Source organism: Rhododendron vialii, chromosome 7a, assembly GCF_030253575.1.
Source record: "Rhododendron vialii isolate Sample 1 chromosome 7a, ASM3025357v1".
NCBI classification, from domain to species: domain Eukaryota; kingdom Viridiplantae; phylum Streptophyta; class Magnoliopsida; order Ericales; family Ericaceae; genus Rhododendron; species Rhododendron vialii.
The window spans coordinates 2,118,419-2,137,124 of NC_080563.1; the positions used below are offsets into that span (position 1 = coordinate 2,118,419).

Consider the following 18,706-nt stretch of genomic DNA (forward strand, 5'->3'; position numbering starts at 1 on the left):
TGGTGAAAGCATCATTAACATAGATGTATCTTTCTCTTGAAAACAATATTACCCATTGCAAACAAATCCAACGAACCGACGAAGAAGAAATTACACGTTAAGTGATAAGATATTAAAAGGGCTCATTTTCGAAAATCGTCTTAGGCCTCCGAAATCTCAAAGCCGATCCTGCGAATCTTGAGATACCATGTGTTTGCCGATATCTAATACACTCCTCCACACGTAAATGTGGGGCCCGAATAATTGTAAAAATCTCACATGTATTTGTGGTGGACGAAGGTGTTGGATAATATGTTTTGGCTTTCTTCGTTTGAGGGTCTCAAAATCTATTAATATAATCTTTTAATAATTTTTTTAATCTATCTTTTTTTACTCATTACTCTAAAAATCTTCAAAAAATCCAAACCAAACAGGGGTGTCTCAAGACCAAGAATAAGCAATTGCACCAAAGAGGCTGCGAGTAATTATTCAGTGATTTTCATGTACCATCAAGTGGTGCTTCAATACTAGTACTTTTCACGACACGTTTCTGTGAAATTCATACACTCGGTATTGACTCCCCACATATGTAAGAAAAAATGTTACGGGGGCACAACGTGGCGGTGCCGTCGAGATCATGCCTTGTTCTCTTTCATTTTTAAAAAATACCCCATAGATTTCCTTTACTTTCAACATTTCTTTCTCTATCTCTCTCCACTTTTTTTTTTTTGATTCGCATCTCTCTCCACTTATTACCCCTACTATTTTTCAAAAAAAAATTCAAAACACAAACCAAACAAAGCATCGAATAATTTGGGCATCCTCGTGACTCTCACCCATCAATGATTCGGAGCGTGTTCTCAACGCTCTAAAGCGTCGCGTGATAAACACATTTTTTTACTAGTAGTCAATGCCGCAGCACCGGATAAGATCCCCTTCCCGCTTATCACAAAAAAAAAAAGAACCCCTTCCACCTCAGATCCTGAGTCGAAACGGAAACGAAAATGTAGACCTCTCTCTCTCTCTCTCTCCCTTCAGCGTTTCTCTCTCTGAAATGCCGGAGCCGCGTGCGTGTCCATATAATAATAGCTGAAACAGCTCTCTCTCTCTCTCTCTCTCTCTCTCTCTGTGTACGTGTACGCGTACGGACTTGTAATATTCTCTGTCTCGAAGAATACCGGAAACTTTTCGCAACCGCCAATCAATCAATCAGTCTCTCTCTCTCTCTCTGATGGGTGGTGGTTCGTCTGCGTTTGCAATTGCGGAGTGGGACGGGTCGGGCTACCCGGCGACGAAGCCCAGGCTCGAGGACATACCCGAGAACTGCATCGCGCTGGTCCTGGCCCGGCTGGATCCGACCGAGATCTGCAAGCTGGCGGGGCTGAACCAGGCCTTCCGCGGGGCATCGTCGGCGGATTTCATCTGGGAGGTCAAGTTGCCCTTGAATTATGGGTACATCGTGGATCAGTTGGGGGATGAGAAGGTGGGTTGTTTGGGGAAGAAAGATTTGTACGCTAGGCTTTGTCGCCCCAATCCCTTTGACTGCGGCACCAAGGTTTATCTCTCTCTCTCTCTCTGCGTGCATTGGATATCGTTGGGTTTGTAAAGCGTGATTCAGTTTAATTTGCGCTTTAATGACCAGTAGTGGTCGACCTGAAAAAAATTAGTTGGCTGTAAGTCGTGAATATGAAGTATTCAACTATCCATTTGGGGAACGCATTAAAGTTTGACTTTTTTTTTGGTTTGGGCCTCAGACCCAACCCATGCGTACTGTTGCATCAATTTTTTTATCTAATTGTTACTCTCATTTCATTTCTCTCGAATATTTTTTTTTAAAAAAGTTTCTCTTTCTAGAATGTGTGGGCTCTGTTTGGTATGTGTAAAGGGTAATTGTTTTGCCCCAGAAATTTGTAGATGTTGGCGGGGAAAAAAATTTGTTCAATATATTTGGGTTTTGGGCTCTTCTGAACTAGGAGGATCAAAAAGGTCAAAAGAAAACATGAAAATTTTGGGGGAAAATTACTAAAGCAAGATGTAGCCAAACAGAAAATCCGAAATTCTGAGTCTTTTCTTGTATTATGGAGTACAAATAAGTATATTTAATGTTTATTCCTCTGATGGAAACAAAGTAAAATGTTTTACCGTGAGAAAAATGAGATTTTTTAGAAAGAGATTAAATTCTCTCCACCATAGGTGGACTACCCTAAGTTTCCACCACCTCCATTTATGGACCTCACCGTGCATGTAATGGGGTAATTTGAACCGTTTATCTTGTGAGACACGCAGAGTAGTATGTGTAGGCAAAAAATTAGATTGAACGGACATTGATAGGTATATCAAAAACTGAATTTTAATTTGTAAGATGGACGGTCTGTTTTTAAAGTTCAACTGCCCTCTATTTTATAAATCAAAATTCAATTTTTGATACATCTATGATGTTTGATCAATCTGATTTTTTGCGTGGGTATATTACTTACTTTGCGAGTATGTTAGTCTTACAAGATGAAAGGTTCCGATAACTGCAATGAACGCACGGCGGGGCCCACAATAGGTAGTGGAAACTTGGGGTTTTCCACCCATGGTGAAGAGAATTTAGGAATGCCAAACAGTGCCTTGTGCGATTCAATTGTATCGATGGGTTCTTGATTAAAAAAAGTTGTATTGATGGGTTTGGGAATTTGGGGGGGGTTTTCCAGGAAATTTGGCTGGATAAGAGTACCGGTGGAGTTTGTGTTTCGATTGCTTCGAAGGCTTTGAGGATTACGGGGATTGATGATCGGCGATACTGGAATCGCATTCCGACTGAGGAATCTAGGTGAGATTTTACTTGCGATATCTAACCGCATATCAACATGTTTGTTTATCTGTTTGCTTTAACCGAATGTGAGCATTAGATTCAACATATATCCATGTCAGGTGTTTAGTTGATCTTCCTACGTATTTGATTGAAGACTGATAAGATATACAATGACACAAAGTGTGAGACATGTATGTAATATCATGGGGGTGTAGTATTATTGATTCCATCATTTAACCACTCTAGTTGCAGGTTTACATGAGATTTCACCACTCTTTTGGTTTTTGTGTTTGGGAGTTGTTCTTCCTCTACTTAGCGCGGTCTAGTTTTGGTTTGAATTAAGGTTCTGGTTCTCCAATTATCTCCAATTAACTGGGTGATATGATACGCATAGAAAGTGGTTCGATTTAACCAAATATATTACCAAACTTCTCATATGTTGATGGACGTGAGCATTGCGAGATGATAATAATCTGCTGAAAAAGTGCAAAAGATATGTTATTTCGTCTCTTTTTTATTCATTTTGATATGTTATTTCTGTGATATTTTTGACTTGATTCTTGCCTTCTTGGGTTATTTACATAGGAGTACTACCTTATTTTACTGGGTATTCTAGCTGAATTAGTTATTTTGATGGAGGTTTCAACGGATAATAATCAGCATATTGGCTCGTATTTCTATTTACCTTTATTTTTGCCAATTTGAAACTTTTTGTTAGCCTTAACTTAATTGCAGATAGGAGAAGATAAACCTCTCTTTAAAAACTCCGGTGGTTGGTTAACTTATTATTACTGTTAATTGGTATTGCAGATTCAAAAATGTAGCATATCTTCACCAAATCTGGTGGTTCGAAGTTGTTGGGGAGATGGAGTTCCAGTTTCCGGTAGGGACTTACAGTGCTTTCTTTAGGCTTCACCTCGGAAGGCCTAACAAGAGATTGGGCCGTCGGGTTTGTAATCTGGACCACATCCATGGGTGGAATGTAAAACCAGTACAATTCCAGTTGACAACTTCGGACGGACAACATGCTGTGTCGCGTTTGTTTTTGGACAATCCGGGGCAGTGGGTTCATTACCACGCCGGCGATTTTGTTGTGGAGCAGCCGAACGAGCCAACAAAGATCAAATTCTCTTTGAGTCAGATCGATTGCACTCATACGAAAGGTGGCCTATGCTTAGATTCTGTTCTAATATGTCCCAGTTTTCTAGGGAAAGGCTTAGATTACATTCATCGATAGAGAGAACGACTTTAATCATCGGTTTTGTGCAGGCCCGTAGAGTAGTTTTGTTTTTCTGGGTTCATTAAGCTTTTGTTGTGCTTTGTTTGGAAGCCGTGGAAAGAAAGAGGGAGAAGATTGAACTCGTCCTTTCCAAAACAAAGGAAAGAGGGTAAATCAGTCTTCGTCTCCATTTCTTACCACGGGTTCCAAACACGGTGTTGTCTTTTTGTATTCGGCTTCATGAATTGCTTTTTGTACATAAATTTTCACCATTGTCTTTCCACTTTGTACATTGTCATCTACATTTGGGTAGATCTATGGTACACACCCCTTAATAAATTACCACATTGTGCTAAGGTAATAACAATGCATGGTATTGTTACTGAATTTGTGATTTTTTAGACATGTATTTTGCTTGGGTATAATTATTATTTATTGTGGTACGATATATTTTGGTCTTATTACCGAATATTTTAATCGATTTCCTTTGGTACGACTCGTGGTAAGAAAACGTCAATTTATGGAATTGTCATAACAATTATGGTTTATTATATAATTTGAGGTATTTACATATGTTTTCTTTTGATACGGCACGTTGTGATAAGAAAATGACTATTTTAGGTATTGTCATAACAATTGTGATTATCTTATAAAAATTTTGGTATTTTTGGTTTGGGTATAACAATTGTTGATTCTGGTACGACGTATTTTGATTTTGTTACGGAATATCATACGAGTCAAATAATTTTTGGTACGACCTATTGTGATAAGATGATGCCAATTTATGATGTTGTTATAACATTATTTAATTTTTGATATTGTACGCATATATTTGATTGGGTACAAGTATTATAGATTCTGGTACGAATAATTATGATTACGTAATAACAATATTTTTTAGTTATATCATAGCTCTCTCCTCTACATTTTTATTTACACCCAAAGCTTCCGCATTTTCCTCCCCCACAATTGATGGTCGTCGTACAAAATGTATTATTTCCTTGAGGACTTGGGGTCCACTATAGGAGTTTAGTGCATAATCTGAGTCTTATCTCATCTAACAATGGTTTTGACTTCATCTTGACAATGGACGACTCAAATCCACAAGAGCCAATACAGAATCTGAACTATTGGTTGATGAGATGGATGACTAGAACCCCATTTCATTTCCTCAAAAGAGATTCGATGGATGAAATTACTCTTACTAATTTTCTATAGTACCAAAGATGGTTAGATCGAAGTGAACTTCTACCAAGTATTCTTTGTTAGTGAAGAGGAACTTGATGCTTTTGGATAGAAAGTGAAAAGCCAAACTATGGCAGATCGAAGTGAACTTTCTACTCAGGGAGTATTCTTTGTTAGTGAAGAGTGAAGATGAACTGATGCTTTTGGATAGAAAGAAAAGAGCTATGAACTTTGAACCAGAAAGATTCATGTCCTCACGAGATGGTGCTTGTCCCCTTTATTTATCTCCAGATAATATGTCGGAGCATAAATTAAAACACTCGAGAGCGAAGTGAATTGGATTGATGGTTGTCGGCTTTTTACTCGGAAACTCAAACATAGAAACAACATTATTACCGCATGCATTTGCAGCAAGTATGTGATGCACGCAACGGACTAGTAACCAAATCTTGTTTCCGACGTAAGAATACCAGGGACAAACAAACGACATTCAGAACAGAGGTGCTAAATAAGATAAAATTTCTGTCACTCAATCCGTGACTGACAATGTCACACAAGATGGGCAAGCCTCACAATTCCTAAGTTGTTATCCAAAGGGAATCCCATTGCAAGGCTCTCCTTGTTCAGGGTGTCTTGGCCTTCGGTGGTGATGGAAGCAACTGCAAAGAGAAACAACCAATATGATATACGGGTAAGAGACTGATCGACATTAACCTAAACCCAGAAGGCCTAAATGCAACCCAGAAGAACCAAAAGGATGTTTGGGAGTCACGCAAACTCATTCCCATATGCAAATGACTATAAAATAAAGGGAAATATATGCAAAGGGAAAAATCCAACAATGATCGGCTAATCATTCTCAATGACACTCTCAGTACAATTATGGGTAACATCCGAAACCTCAGGCGCAAAAGGAAAAATAGAGCAAATAGAATTCAAAGTACGAACTTGCGAATACCTGATAACAAGAGATGAGAGAGGTAACAAATCCGAAGGCTCCTGTCACACGTGGAGTGACTTTCTTGGGTGCCAGTTGAAGTAGCCCAATGGCAACCACTATATCCATGCCCGCTTTAATCAGGGCCAATGATCTCTCGTTCCCCTTCTTTAGTTTACTCCGGTACTCCTCATTCTGCATTTACAGATTCACCACAAACAACCAATGAATATTTTTTTTTTTTAACTACATTACTGAAATTAATGAAAGAGTATACAACAGTGGTAAAGTTATACATTATATTTATCACTTTTCTTTAGGTCCTTCTCTAACTTCTTCATTGATGCCGAAAGCCCTCCAAGCTCCCCAACCTGAAACAAATTATCAAGACCACTTTATAGTTTGCCATATGAGAGAGAGAGAGGAGAAGAAAAAATATACTGCTGCCTCCCAAAGTTTCAATCCATATATCCTGTTAGAATATTGTCAGGCTTTTAACATATACTTTTTACAATGTCCCAAATTTATATCCATGGTCATAAGTCAATTAGTAGCTGTTGCTCAATGTTTCACCATATCCTTCACAACATTTCAACATTTTCAGAAAATTGCTGATAGTAGTTCATCTTTCTTTTTGGGGTTAGGTAACTCATCTTGCAAAACATACCAACACAAGTGCTAAGGGGCATATACCACAGCTGGGAACAAACAAGCAAACCGAACTTCTTTCAATAGTTTGCCTGGCCACAAATTATATTTTCCTCGGTTAGATCTGTTAACAGGGCCCGTTTGATAACAGTGATAGATGGATGGGATTCGTAAGGAAATGGGATTAGGATTGGGATTGGTAATGAGAAGGGATTGTTAATGAGAAGGGATTGATAATGAGTATGTTTGTTTGGAATGGGATTAGATGATGGGATTGGATTGATAGAAGAAATTGGTAATGAGAAGGGATTGGTAACGTGAAGGAGTTGGGATAGGACTATTAACACCAAGTCCCACGGGGTATTAGCAATACCCCTTATTACCCGGATTATTCATCCCATTGTACTAGTAGTCCGAACTATTTTTGGTTAACAAACAAAGGCTTCATAATCCCATAGGATTGGTTATCCAATCCCAACATGCAAGAGCCTTATCAAACGGTAGTATACTACAACATCATCATTCAATGATGTAATCAAGGAACTATCATTACCTGGAATCTTCAAAATAATTGTAACATCCATGATCATTGCCCTCTGCATAAGCTTTAACTTGTTTTTCGTTAAGTTCTAATCAGTATTGGGGAACAAGAATACCAATCCAAAAGGGCAGACAAGGATTCCAAAACAAAAGGGCAGACAAGGATTCCAAAACAAAACCACTAATGTCAAAATAATTAATTAGCTCTCTTAGAATAGCATGCTTCTTTCCCAATTTTCAAGCCATGGCATTCCAACAGAGTAAACCACAGAAGTCAAAATAAAGAGAAAGTGGCAAACCTCAACCAAGGTGGTGCAGATTGAGGAACCCATCCAACAGTAAAGAGATATCCTGCCAATTAGCTCCGCATGTTCTTTGTTCTGGATATCACCAACGAAGTATCCAAGTTCACTTCTGGTAAAAATTCAGTGAAGAAAATGACGGTACAAACAAGGTACATTCCATACCTTATAAATGCCTGTCCTACTGAGCCAGACAAATTGATCGAGGAACAAGAAAGTAGACAAAAGCGCATTTTTAGACTGAAAAGAAAGCATCATGGTAAAAAATGCCATAAGTAAGTTACAGATAATTAGGAAGGTATATTCTGTCAGCAAACCATTCTGTACCTTTCCCAGTAAAACAAGGGGAAGGGGAGTTCCTGGAGAAGTCGGACTGATAAGTCCATGCAGATCATTAACAAACTGCAAAAAGTAACAAAACTCCAATTAGCCCAAGAAGAAAAAACCAATAAAGATGCATTCAAAATCGGATATAGGTTTAATAACTGCTGAAGGCCAGCTACTATTGCACAGCATGAATAAAATAGTTACCAACTTACCCTTGATACCACATATAATTGTACACTTAGCCAGAATGAATGCACATAGAAGTCTTAAGAAAAATGATACACAATTTGCCAAATAATAAACCTCTTACGAAGGGTACTTAATTATGAGGAAAAAGAAGATGACTGCGAAGGACATTTATCATGCTTATTATTAGAAGACGCAATCAAGCCTGACCTTAAAAAGACGGAAAACTTTACGAGCCAAGCTAGTAGATTTGTCAACGTTTTGGGCTGTGCCAGGCTCTCCATTACTCAAGTACTTGGAACCATATTGTATTGCCCTGCATATCTTGTCCCTGGCTTCAGCTTTGTTCAAATACAGAACCAACAGGGCAAGTTCTGTTCGGGCTACGTCAAGTGTAGTCATAATTTCTTCTCAGTGTACCTGCAAGACAATGTAGCCCCTCACTTAACCCAAGAAACTCTACCAAGTAGACATTTACCAGATTAACCATGCAAATTTCAGATAGAAACAACCAAAAAGGAGGGAGGGTGGGGGTGTTAGGGCTAACCTCTATGTAATTTAAGAAAACTAAAATGGGAATGTCATCTTTTTCTGAAATGGATGGGAATGTTATCTTATCAACCAAAGAAACAAACAAAAAAAAAGGACGACCAGAGCCATCACTTTTTCCTTTTTCGGACAAATGATGTGGCTTGTAACTAGCACATACATACACATGAACCTCTTGACCTGAAGCAAATCTATCAAGATGTAACATACGCTGGGAAGAACCAAAACCTAATACCTTCAAACACTGTTAACTGTAGCCTGTTTATCACTGAGTTCACTTTTGCTCAGAGAATATATGATTTTTGGAAAGTAAATACCATATTATACACACTGGACCACAAGATGTCAAGAACTATAGAGGAGTAACATTGATAACCACTCAAATCTAGGTAGACTATCATAGAAACCGTAGTTTGGTTGCACAGAACTTAAGCTGAAATGATTCCCTAAAATCTATAGTTGGAAAAAAAAGAATAAAGGAGAAAACGGCATGATAAAACCGCCTCTAGAAGCACCCTCTGAACTAAAGCATTAGACTACACCTCCAAGAATGTCATACTTGAACGCATCAGAAATGCCTCTTCAATTTTTCATCATCCTCACTCAGATGTCACCCAGTTTGTATTCAAAATTAACCTCAACACCACATGACATAAGTAACCAATCCCCAACGGTCTATACGAACATACTACCCTCATCAGCTATGCTTGGAATTGACCCAGTGAAATCAAAGACATGTAAAACCAGCTCAATAACCAAAATTAACCAGTAAAGTAAAAGCACCAACATACAAAAGATCTAATGATTACCACATGAACTGCCAAATAGTTGAAATCTATGCACAATTCAACAATGATAGCTAGAGATGCATAACACAGAAAACAATGACCTCTTAAATGAACTTTTGAACAGTTCTTTTGGCTTGAGCTGAGTTTAGTCGATCATTCTCTAGAACCGGCAAACATGACTCAAGGTCCATCTTATCTCCTCCCTATTCTTCAGTCCATCATTTGATGGCACTTAAGTCATGTTTGCTGGTTCTGAACCAGTAAACATGACTTAAGTGTTATCTTAGCTAATACTCCATTTTTCAGCAATCATAGAACCACACAATAGACTACTGATAAGTGATAACAAAAGCAAACTAAGGGGTGTTTAAGGTGTCTAAAAAGCCAGATTTTCTCATCTTTTGTGTCAATATCTTTTACTTTACGGGTTGGGCTGCTTTTGAAAAGAGGAATCAAAGAATGAAAACAGAGAGAGAACATTAAAAAGACGATTAGTCCTGGATCTTATTGGTTTTCTTTTGTGTTTAGTTGATATTTCAACTATGTCGAAGTTACTTTTACAGCCCCTGTTGATGGTGAGAAAGGGTGAGACAAGAAAGGGAAAGAGTCAATCAAAATATTCAATTTCTGTACTTCTCTCCCCATTTTCCACCGAAATACTCAACCCAAATGAGTGATTTGGCTAGAAACATTTCTTTACTTTTCTTATGAAATCCCTCTATCCAAAGGGGCTATTAGTTTTTCACATCCTCTAGCCGAGACGTAAACTTTTCTTTGACCAAAAGCTGGAAAAAAAAAAATTTAAGAGAGAAAAAAACTGTTTTTTAGACACCCAAACCACAGCCTAATTTTTAATTACCCAAATCCTAGTCTCACTCGCATCAGATGAAGCTGCATAAATAAAGCAAATAAAAAAACCACTTCATCAATCAAATCCCAAACAGATTCCAAAACCAAAGAACTTCCAAAAAGGGGAGAGAAAAAACTGGTTTTTAAACACACCCAAACAACAGCCTAATTTTAATTTCCCAAATCCAAGTCTCACACGCAATAGATGAAGCTAAATAAACAAGGCAAATCACAAAAAACCAAGTTATCAATCAATTTCCAAGTCAAAACAACTTCAAAACAAACTCCATAATCAATCTCATGAATGACTAGGAACCATTCAACCAAACTGGAGATTTGCAAATTTTTAACGGAAAACTTCTGCTATTGCATATCGCATACCTGAAGCAGAGATCAAACGATACTACGAAAGACGCAACTAGGGCACATGTACATAGAAAAGCCTTCGAATTTAGAGAGAGAGAGAGACGATTTACCGGGAGATGTGCCAGAGCTGTTGCCTCGAAACCCACAATCTCTCTCTCTCTCTCTCTTCGAGAAAATCTTCTCCTCAGCTTCAGCTATTATTAGGTCTTCCCGTTCCTAAAACAGAGAAACTGACAAAGAAACGAAAAAATTTATTCATTCATTATCTCCCGTTGCGGGGCTACCGTAAGCTACTATGGCCCATCAGAGTTTCTCGTGATCGTAGCCCTCTATTTTCCACCCCGGAAGTATCCAGCGGTTTTCCTGTCATCTTATTTTTGACGGTGGAGAGGTCAGCATACCTTCATTTTTGGTTAGACAGATTCATTAAAATCGCCGATCCCGAGAAGCATAAAATTTAGGATCTCGAGGAGCATACAGTTTAGGTGTTCTTCGATAAAATTGAAAATTAAGTTGGAAAATTAAGCACTGAATTAATACAAATGATGAATTAATTTTAATTTTATTAGTTATAGTAATTCTCTTTTAATTTTTTTGATGGTCGACATGTATTTGTGGTAGTGGTGGAGTGTCGTGAGAGAGGTGGTGATGGTTGTGGAGTGGCGGCGGCAATGGTGGAGTGATCGTGGTGGTTGTAGTAGTGGAGTGATGGTGGTTGTGGCGGCGGTGGTGGAGTACTAGTGGCGGCAGCGACATAGTGTTTTATGGCAGTAGTAATGGTAGTGGCGACGACGGTGGGAGTGATAGTGGTGGCGAAAATTAAACGCAATATTTTTGAACTTCAAGTAATGAAACAATGCTCCGATAGAGATTTCCAAATTAACCTCTGAAAAATTCCACCAACTTATATCTCAGAAATGTCGTGCCATGCCTTTGCCCTAGTCTTGTAACAAGCACACTTCATAGATTTTGCTCGGGGTTTATAGAGTTTGAGACTTACAATTGGAGATTTTGCGAGGAACAGGATGACAACGATCATTGATCGACTTGATTTTTGCGTGGTCACAGGCGCCCGCGATTGACAAACAAAGAGCAACTACTTCCTCTTTTATCTTTTTCTCGCATATTGTTTTATATTATTATTAGACTGCATGCATGTCGCCGTTGTTGTCTCTATATGTTTCCGCCTTTTTTTTGTAGTTGATTGTTGTATTGACGGTGGAGAGGCAAGCATATCTTTTTTGGTTGAACAGATTCATTAAAATCGCATCTCGAGGAGCATACAATTTAGGTGTTCTTTGATAAAATTAAAAGCTGAAAAATTAATAAAAGCTAAATATTGAATTTTTTAAATTGAGAAGCTGTTTGATAAATGTATTAAGCACTGAATTAATACACATGATGAGTTAATTCTAATCCCATTAGATATAGTGGTAATTCTCTTTTAATTTTATTGATGGTCAACACGCATTGTGGTAGTGGTGGAATGTTGTGGGAGTGGTGGTGCTGGCGGCAATGGTGGAGTGATTGTGGTGGTTGTAGTAGTGGAATGATGGTCGTGTTGGCGGCGGTGATGGTGGAGTGATGGTGGTGGTTGTAGAAGTGGAGTAATGGTGGTAGTGGCAGTGGTGATGGTAGTGGCGACGACAGTGGAAGTGATGGTGGCGGTGGTGGTGACAACAACAATGGTGGCGGTGATGTGGAGGGTAGTGCTGGAGGAAGAGGAATGCGTTAAATGTCAACGCTCCTAAATTTGATCAGAATTAATTAGGTCAAAGCTATTTAAATTTTGAAAAAAAAATTTAGCCTACATTTTAAGAGTCGCGGCTTTGTTCGTTTTCCATTTTAACGTTGTTTTGTTTTCTAATCATTACCCTATTTTCTCTTCAATCATTACCCCCATTTCTCCAATTATTACTTTCATTTATCTTTCTATCTCTGTACACTCATTATCCCTCTCTTCAATCATTACCCTCTCTCTCTCTCCACCTACTACCAAAACTAAAATATCCAAAGATGGAAACCAAACAAAGCCTTAATCTTTTAAACAATGTACGGCTAAGAATATAGATATTCGGCCACATACCACACATATTCTGATCGATCGCCTCTTTGAGAACTTCACATAATGAAACAACACTCTGATAGAGATTTCCAAATTAACCTCCGAAAAATTCCACCAACTTAACATCTCAGATTTGCTGGGCAAATGTCGTGCCATGCCTTGCCTTTGCCCTAGTCTAGTAACAAGCACATGTCATAGATTTTGCTCGGAGTTTACCGAGTTAGAGACTTACAATTGGAGATTTAGCAAGGAATAGGATGACAATGAGCATTGATCGACTTGACTTTTGCGCGGGTACATGCGCCGGCGATTGACAAACGAAGATGTCGAAGAGCAACTACTTCCTCTTTTATCTCTCTCTCTCGCATACAGTTTGTCTCATTATTAGATTGCATTCATGCGACATGTCGCCGTCGTCGTGTCTCTATATGCTTCTGCCTTTTTCTGTTGTTGATAGTTGTATGACTTTGGCCCCGAAATATTAAAGGGAATGCTACGTTCAAAGAAAATTTACCCCGAAAGTATCCCGAAAATAGTAATCAATAGTTGAGAATCACTTTGATGATTGGGTCACACATATCAAAGTGAATCTCAACCATTGATTGTTATTTTCGGGATACTTTTGGAATAAATTTTCTTTGTCCCTAACATTTCTGAAATATTAATCCTAGCTTTGCCACTAGCTGAACATTGCATAAATTGATAATTAGAAAAAAGGTTGGGACAAGATTTCCACGTAACATCCAAAAAGGTCTACCCCACTCATACCTTAGATATATTCCCACAGAGAAAGAAGTACAACATGAGCATCCGGTCAATTCTTCTCTTCCGCATTGAGAGTTGCTTTTCTTCCTTCCACATTGACTTTCAACCTCGCTTTTCTTTTGGATCGACTACAGGCTTTTTCTTCAATCAGAAGACACCATCCAGAATCGCAAGTGTGAACCAAACAGTTTGATGGATAACAAACTCAACATTTGAATATTGGCGATACCCACTTTGACGGAATGAGATGCTGCCAAGCATCCCCTGCAAAGCGGATGCAGAGCGGTCGATCCGACCGCTCGTTCATCTTGGCAATCGATGGCTCAGATACGTATGCGCTCGTATTTAATCTGAGCCGGAGAGTGACGGCCGGATCAGCCGCTTTGCAGGAATGCCGCTCGGTTAAAAAAAAAGACAAATCCAGCAACTGATACTAGGATTGTTAATGGCTCATGTGGCAATTCCTAAAATTTTTTCCTTTGTGCTAACAAGTTCAAGTCTTCAAGAACAAACGAAGACAGGGATTTAGGACTCTTCACAGTTGTAGACTTACTTAACATTGAACCGGTACTCCATATTAACTACTGCTTGTAAGTTGTAATTACTAATTCATCTCTTGAACTACTCTGTCTCATACAGATAATATGGCACAAAATTTATACATTGGAATGAACAAATAAGTACTTCATTGATCAAGAAACCTCTTTTTCTTTCCTACTTCCGGCCAAGCAAACTTCTCAATTTCCCTCTTTCCAACCGTTCAAGCAGCTTCTTGGCACCCGGAACATCCATCTCACTTAGCTTCTTCAAATACCCAATTGCCCCGTATGAAACCATCAGTTTCTTGCACTTTTTGCTGGAGGAGAGCGACACAAGGCACGACACGGCATACTTTTTAGCCGCATTTTGAGGGCTCGGATCGAGCAATAGCACCAAACTCGGCACGCTCTTTTCGTCCCTCTTCACTTCCCTCTTGTTCTGCGAAACACTCACCAAACTTGAAATCGCTTGTGCAGCGACTTCTCTAGCTCCGTCTGTTTTGGCCTCGAGCATTTTCACAAGCAGTGGGATGCACCCATTTCCCCCCACCAGTTTCTTCATATCTCCTGAGCTGCACAGCTGGCATATTGCTGATGCAGCGGCAATCTGCGCACTGAGCGATCCGGATTTCAACACGTGAACCAGACGGGGAATAAGGCCGAGGGAAACCAAAACATCGACCGAGACCAAGGAAATCAAATTCCTCAATGCCCCAACCGCCGATTCCTGAGGCAATGGACCGTCCAGATACCCTAATAAGCTCTTAATCCCACCATCCGAAATAACGTCCCTTCGGAGATTTTCGTTACTCAAAGTGAGATTTTGTAAGCATTCAGCTGCATATTCCTTGGCTCCTAATAGTGTTCCACAATCAAGGAGACTGATCATTACCTTAATAATCCCTTCCTCGGCTAGACTTTGCTTAACTTCTGGCACAACAGATATGTTTTTCAAAGTACCAACAGCAGCAGCTTGGGCAACCGATACCCCAGACCGACAAACCTCGATCAACGGCCGGACACCACCATGTCCGACAATTGACCGGGCGATTTCCGAGGACATAGACAATCTTTGGAGAGAGATTGTAGCTTTCTCTCTCCCTACTGCACTTCCTGACTCAACAAGCCTAATAAGAGGGGGAAGAACACCTTCTAAAACAAGCCAGTTTTCACAACTCCCGGATTCTGCAATCGAGCAAATTACCGAAACAGCCTTCTCTCGGACCGTACAAGAACTTGCAGTGAGCAATTGGACTAAAGCAGCGATATTGCTTCGTCCGATCAAGCCCAAAACCGTCTTTACATCTTCTCTCATGGCCTCGACAAGGCTGTCAAGAGCTTTATGTTTGGATTCTAAGTGACCGATTTGAAGCCGAGCAAGTAATTCCCTAACATGAGTATCAAATTTAGCCTCTGGTTCTGCGAATGAACCTGATAAAACCCCGGTTTTGATCAAACTCCCGAAGTCTTTCAAATTCAAATCTAATTTCCCCGATAACGAATCAAGATCGCTCTGCATCTGAAGCTTCCCCTCATACTTCTCCTTCAAACAGAGTTCCGAAAACCGAATTGCTTCATTCAATGTGTTCGAAACAGATTGCAACTGCTCTATACAAAGCGTGTTCTTTGCGAAGAACGGGTGGGTGGATAAATCCGATAAGCTAGGTGGGATTTGCTCCATCTTTGAAATTATCATCTTCCACCTAACTTGGAACCCCTTAACCTCTCTTGCCTTTTGAAGTGCCACTGGAACCAGTCCTTGGGCGTGTAACAACCACTCTTCAGCCGATTGGGGATCGACGGAAACATTGTCTCTACCTTCTTCTACCATGATCTTGATATGGGTACGGTCCGTATGGATTAGATTGATTCCCACAGCAGCAGAAACTGAAATAATTTCCATAACCCAGATGAGAATAACAAACGATACGCTTTTCCTTCACGGGAAATGAATCAAATCGCTTAAAAGTGGATACAAAAACTCAAAATCAGAGATTCAGAGGGACGATGTAGTGAGAAGATTTGTGATGAGACATGACAGAGAAGGAAAAAGTAGAATTTGAGAAACCAAACCTTGCAAGGAGTGAACAGATGACAAATACGGCAAAAAGCTAGTACAGAATAGTATTAGCTGTGGAGCAGTTGCAATTATGCACTTACATTGTAAAGTAGAAACATTCAAACACCATAAGGAATAAATATAAACAGAGAGTGGGGTCAAGAATAGGATGTCATAATTCGCCCTTTTGCTGAAAACAAGGGCCGACAGGCAAATACCCAAATACCTGATGAAGCCCCACGAGACCTTTCAAAATGATCATCCAATGCAGATTCATGATAACAAATTGAATCTCTAAGTCTCAACCGATTGGATCGGCCGCATAAATTTTTCATTTTTACTATCAGGCTATTCAAGATGATCGTTCCAACTCCTATTCCTAATTGGATTTATGTCACACAAGGACTTAATAGGGTCTTTTACGTGTCGATCTCTAGCTCTTACTCCAAATTTTACTTGATTTTGAGTAAAAATATGAGTAAAAGCTCAATTTGAGATAACTCATTCCAACGGAGAACTCTTTTTTTTTTTACAAAATCGTCGCGTGTTAACTTCTAAGTGGAAAGTAGTCGTAGAGATGGCAAATTTAGCTAGAAGTTGACGAGTGTCATATTTGAATTAGCTAGGATTTGAGGAAATAAAAGGGGTCTCCTCTTGATTTGGGTATGAGTTTGAGTAAAAAGTTCATTTTGATAATGATGATTGGAGATGAGTTTAATTTTTACAGAAAATTTGAGTTTAAGATAAGAATAAACTAAGGGATGGGACCGATTGCGTGACAGATAAAATTCTGTGCATGACACAGACCGAGTTCTACTACAGACTCGCACAAAAACAACAAATCAATTATACATATAAGGACCTGCTTAATTGACCAATTAAAAAGGAGACTACTACTACTAATCAAAGAAAAATTACACGTTTAATCACACCCAATGTAAACTTTGCTAAGAATTTTCTAATTTAAAGAAATCAGCCAAACAGTGAGAGAGGGACCTTTCAACAGCTACCCACTGCCGTCCAATTAAGGCCGTCCTTTCCCAATGAACAGTGAAGGGTATTTTGGTAAACTAAAAGAAGAAAGCATACAACTTTTGCTTTCCAACAATGGAGGTGTATACATGGTGCTACTAGTGGGACACAAATCCAGATTTTCTACCCCAATTCTAGCTGTATTATCCGCACACAGAGGAGAGAGAGAGAGAGAGGACAAGGAGTCTCTATCAACGGCTGTATAAACTATTTAACTTGTTCTCTTCTCTTCTCAAAAAGAATTTTTCAAAAAATTTTTTTTTTCGAGAGAGAGCAAGGAGTCTCTATCAACGGCTGTATAAACTAATTAATTTGACCAAAAGAATCATACTATGCAAAGCGAAATATTTTTGAAATGGGACCAACCCCACAAAAAAGAAATACAATTGGGTGCGAAAATTGAGTAAAAAGGTACCTGAAATTGCTTGGCTCATTCACTGCACGCAAGCAAGCAAGCTTTAACAGCCCACTAGATTAATACAATTTGGCACTCTCCACTCCTTCTGCTTTCTCTCTCTCTCTCTCTCTCTCTCTCTCTCTCTCTCTCCAGAGACTGCAAACTATTTCGATTATCAAACGGTCGAATGCATTTGAATATGTCGAAGAAATTAAGAGAACAATATTAAATGGTGGAAGAATTTGGTGGGTTTGAACAACAAAGAAAGATGGAGTAAATAACAACCGAGATTGACGGAGGAATACAGACCCAGATAAATAAACAATCCTATGAATCAAAAACGAAACCCCTCTCTCTCTCTCTCTCTCTCTCGATCGAAGTGTGAAATGGCAGGAGAAGCAGCTACTACTTTCTCTTTATACTTTGAGATCACTGTGATGATGGTAGAGAGAGAGAGAGAGAGAGAGAGAGAGAGAGAAGGGTGGGAACAGAACAACCTCCTTAATAGTCGAGATAAGGGATAAGATCGGACGGCTGGAATGGGGGGTGTTGGATTAGTTGAAATTTTGAAGTGGGGTTATCTTTACTTTTAGATCATGCCCCGTGCGGGGAAGGGACGGTACCTATCTACCGTTTACTTTCCTATATAAAATTCGTGTCAGATGTTGGATAAGAGTGAACTAATGAAGAGCTAGATTCTTTTATCGAAACAAAAATAATTTGATTGGATTCCTTTTTTTCCCCCTTTTTTATAGAGTATTTGAGTAGATTCTTGGTGCTTTATTGGTAAAAATTAGTCGCACTTTGTCTGATTTTTACATCCTGTGGTTCCTCGTCAGTTGCCAGCTGTTGTGAACTACTCCCTCCGTCCCACTTTGTTTCGCCTGTTTCCTTTTTTGGACGTTTCAAAAAATTGTCTATATGTCACAATCTATAATATTTTATATATTCAATATGGATCTTATTTGATAGATCTCAATTTATTTTATCAAACAAAGTTTTCAAAATCATAAAAAACATTATAGATTGTGAGATATAGACAATTTTTTGGGATGTTCCAAAAAAGAAACAGGCGGAACAAAGTGGGACGGAGGGAGTACATAAATGTAGTGGTCTCGAAAATGTAAATTTCTAAAATTATATCTTTTCAGAAAAAATATTTTTGCGCTACGAGATA

General features: G+C 39.0%; 3 protein-coding genes across 7 annotated transcripts; 1 reads left to right on the forward strand and 2 right to left on the reverse strand.

Annotated features, from left to right (window-relative positions):
* Positions 1–935: 935 nt before the first annotated feature.
* On the forward strand, positions 936–4,382 carry LOC131334861 (F-box protein PP2-A13-like). Its single transcript, XM_058370153.1, has 3 exons — positions 936–1,534; positions 2,676–2,794; positions 3,587–4,382. The coding sequence occupies exons 1-3, from the start codon at positions 1,211–1,213 to the stop codon at positions 4,011–4,013; spliced, it is 870 nt and encodes a 289-aa protein (XP_058226136.1). The 5' UTR covers positions 936–1,210; the 3' UTR covers positions 4,014–4,382.
* Positions 4,383–5,516: 1,134 nt separating this feature from the next.
* On the reverse strand, positions 5,517–11,066 carry LOC131333437 (peroxisomal membrane protein 11D-like). Of its 3 annotated transcripts, XR_009201801.1 has the most exons (9): positions 10,783–11,007; positions 8,331–8,540; positions 7,935–8,009; positions 7,773–7,847; positions 7,605–7,685; positions 6,414–6,488; positions 6,139–6,312; positions 5,716–5,839; positions 5,517–5,664 (listed from the first exon to the last, which is right to left on the reverse strand). XR_009201801.1 is itself a non-coding variant. In XM_058367961.1 (8 exons), exons 2-8 carry the CDS (start codon positions 8,520–8,522, stop codon positions 5,804–5,806), a joined length of 708 nt encoding a protein of 235 aa, XP_058223944.1. In that variant the 5' UTR covers positions 8,523–8,540; positions 10,783–11,066; the 3' UTR covers positions 5,517–5,803. The 3 variants fall into 3 exon arrangements, 2 of the variants coding, with proteins under 2 accessions (XP_058223944.1, XP_058223945.1); XM_058367961.1 differs by having other exon boundaries at positions 5,517–5,839; positions 10,783–11,066; XM_058367962.1 differs by having other exon boundaries at positions 5,517–5,839; positions 10,688–10,859.
* Positions 11,067–14,079: 3,013 nt separating this feature from the next.
* On the reverse strand, positions 14,080–18,086 carry LOC131333407 (protein CELLULOSE SYNTHASE INTERACTIVE 1-like). 3 transcript variants are annotated; one of them, XM_058367909.1, is made up of 2 exons: positions 17,548–18,086; positions 14,080–15,928 (listed from the first exon to the last, which is right to left on the reverse strand). In XM_058367909.1, exons 1-2 carry the CDS (start codon positions 17,564–17,566, stop codon positions 14,217–14,219), a joined length of 1,731 nt encoding a protein of 576 aa, XP_058223892.1. In that variant the 5' UTR covers positions 17,567–18,086; the 3' UTR covers positions 14,080–14,216. The 3 variants fall into 3 exon arrangements, with proteins under 3 accessions (XP_058223892.1, XP_058223891.1, XP_058223894.1); XM_058367908.1 differs by lacking the exon at positions 17,548–18,086 and adding an exon at positions 16,327–16,494; XM_058367911.1 differs by lacking the exon at positions 17,548–18,086 and adding an exon at positions 16,115–16,293.
* Between the last annotated feature and the right edge of the window lie 620 nt (positions 18,087–18,706).

Excerpts from the sequence above, each read along its gene's own strand:
- LOC131334861 (XM_058370153.1), top strand. The coding sequence starts at position 1,211 with ATGGGTGGTGGTTCGTCTGCGTTTGCAATTGCGGAGTGGGACGGGTCG. Across the intron at positions 1,535-2,675 it reads CCTTTGACTGCGGCACCAAG|GAAATTTGGCTGGATAAGAG; the intron begins GTTTATCTCTCT and ends GGGGTTTTCCAG. Across the intron at positions 2,795-3,586 it reads ATTCCGACTGAGGAATCTAG|ATTCAAAAATGTAGCATATC; the intron begins GTGAGATTTTAC and ends TTGGTATTGCAG.
- LOC131333437 (XM_058367961.1), bottom strand. The coding sequence starts at position 8,522 with ATGACTACACTTGACGTAGCCCGAACAGAACTTGCCCTGTTGGTTCTG. Across the intron at positions 8,010-8,330 it reads AAGTTTTCCGTCTTTTTAAG|TTTGTTAATGATCTGCATGG; the intron begins GTCAGGCTTGAT and ends TACTTTTTGCAG. Across the intron at positions 7,686-7,772 it reads GTAGGACAGGCATTTATAAG|AACAAAGAACATGCGGAGCT; the intron begins GTATGGAATGTA and ends GGTGATATCCAG.
- LOC131333407 (XM_058367908.1), bottom strand. The coding sequence starts at position 16,435 with ATGAAAAATTTATGCGGCCGATCCAATCGGTTGAGACTTAGAGATTCA. Across the intron at positions 15,929-16,326 it reads GTCTCGTGGGGCTTCATCAG|TTTCTGCTGCTGTGGGAATC; the intron begins GTATTTGGGTAT and ends AAATTATTTCAG.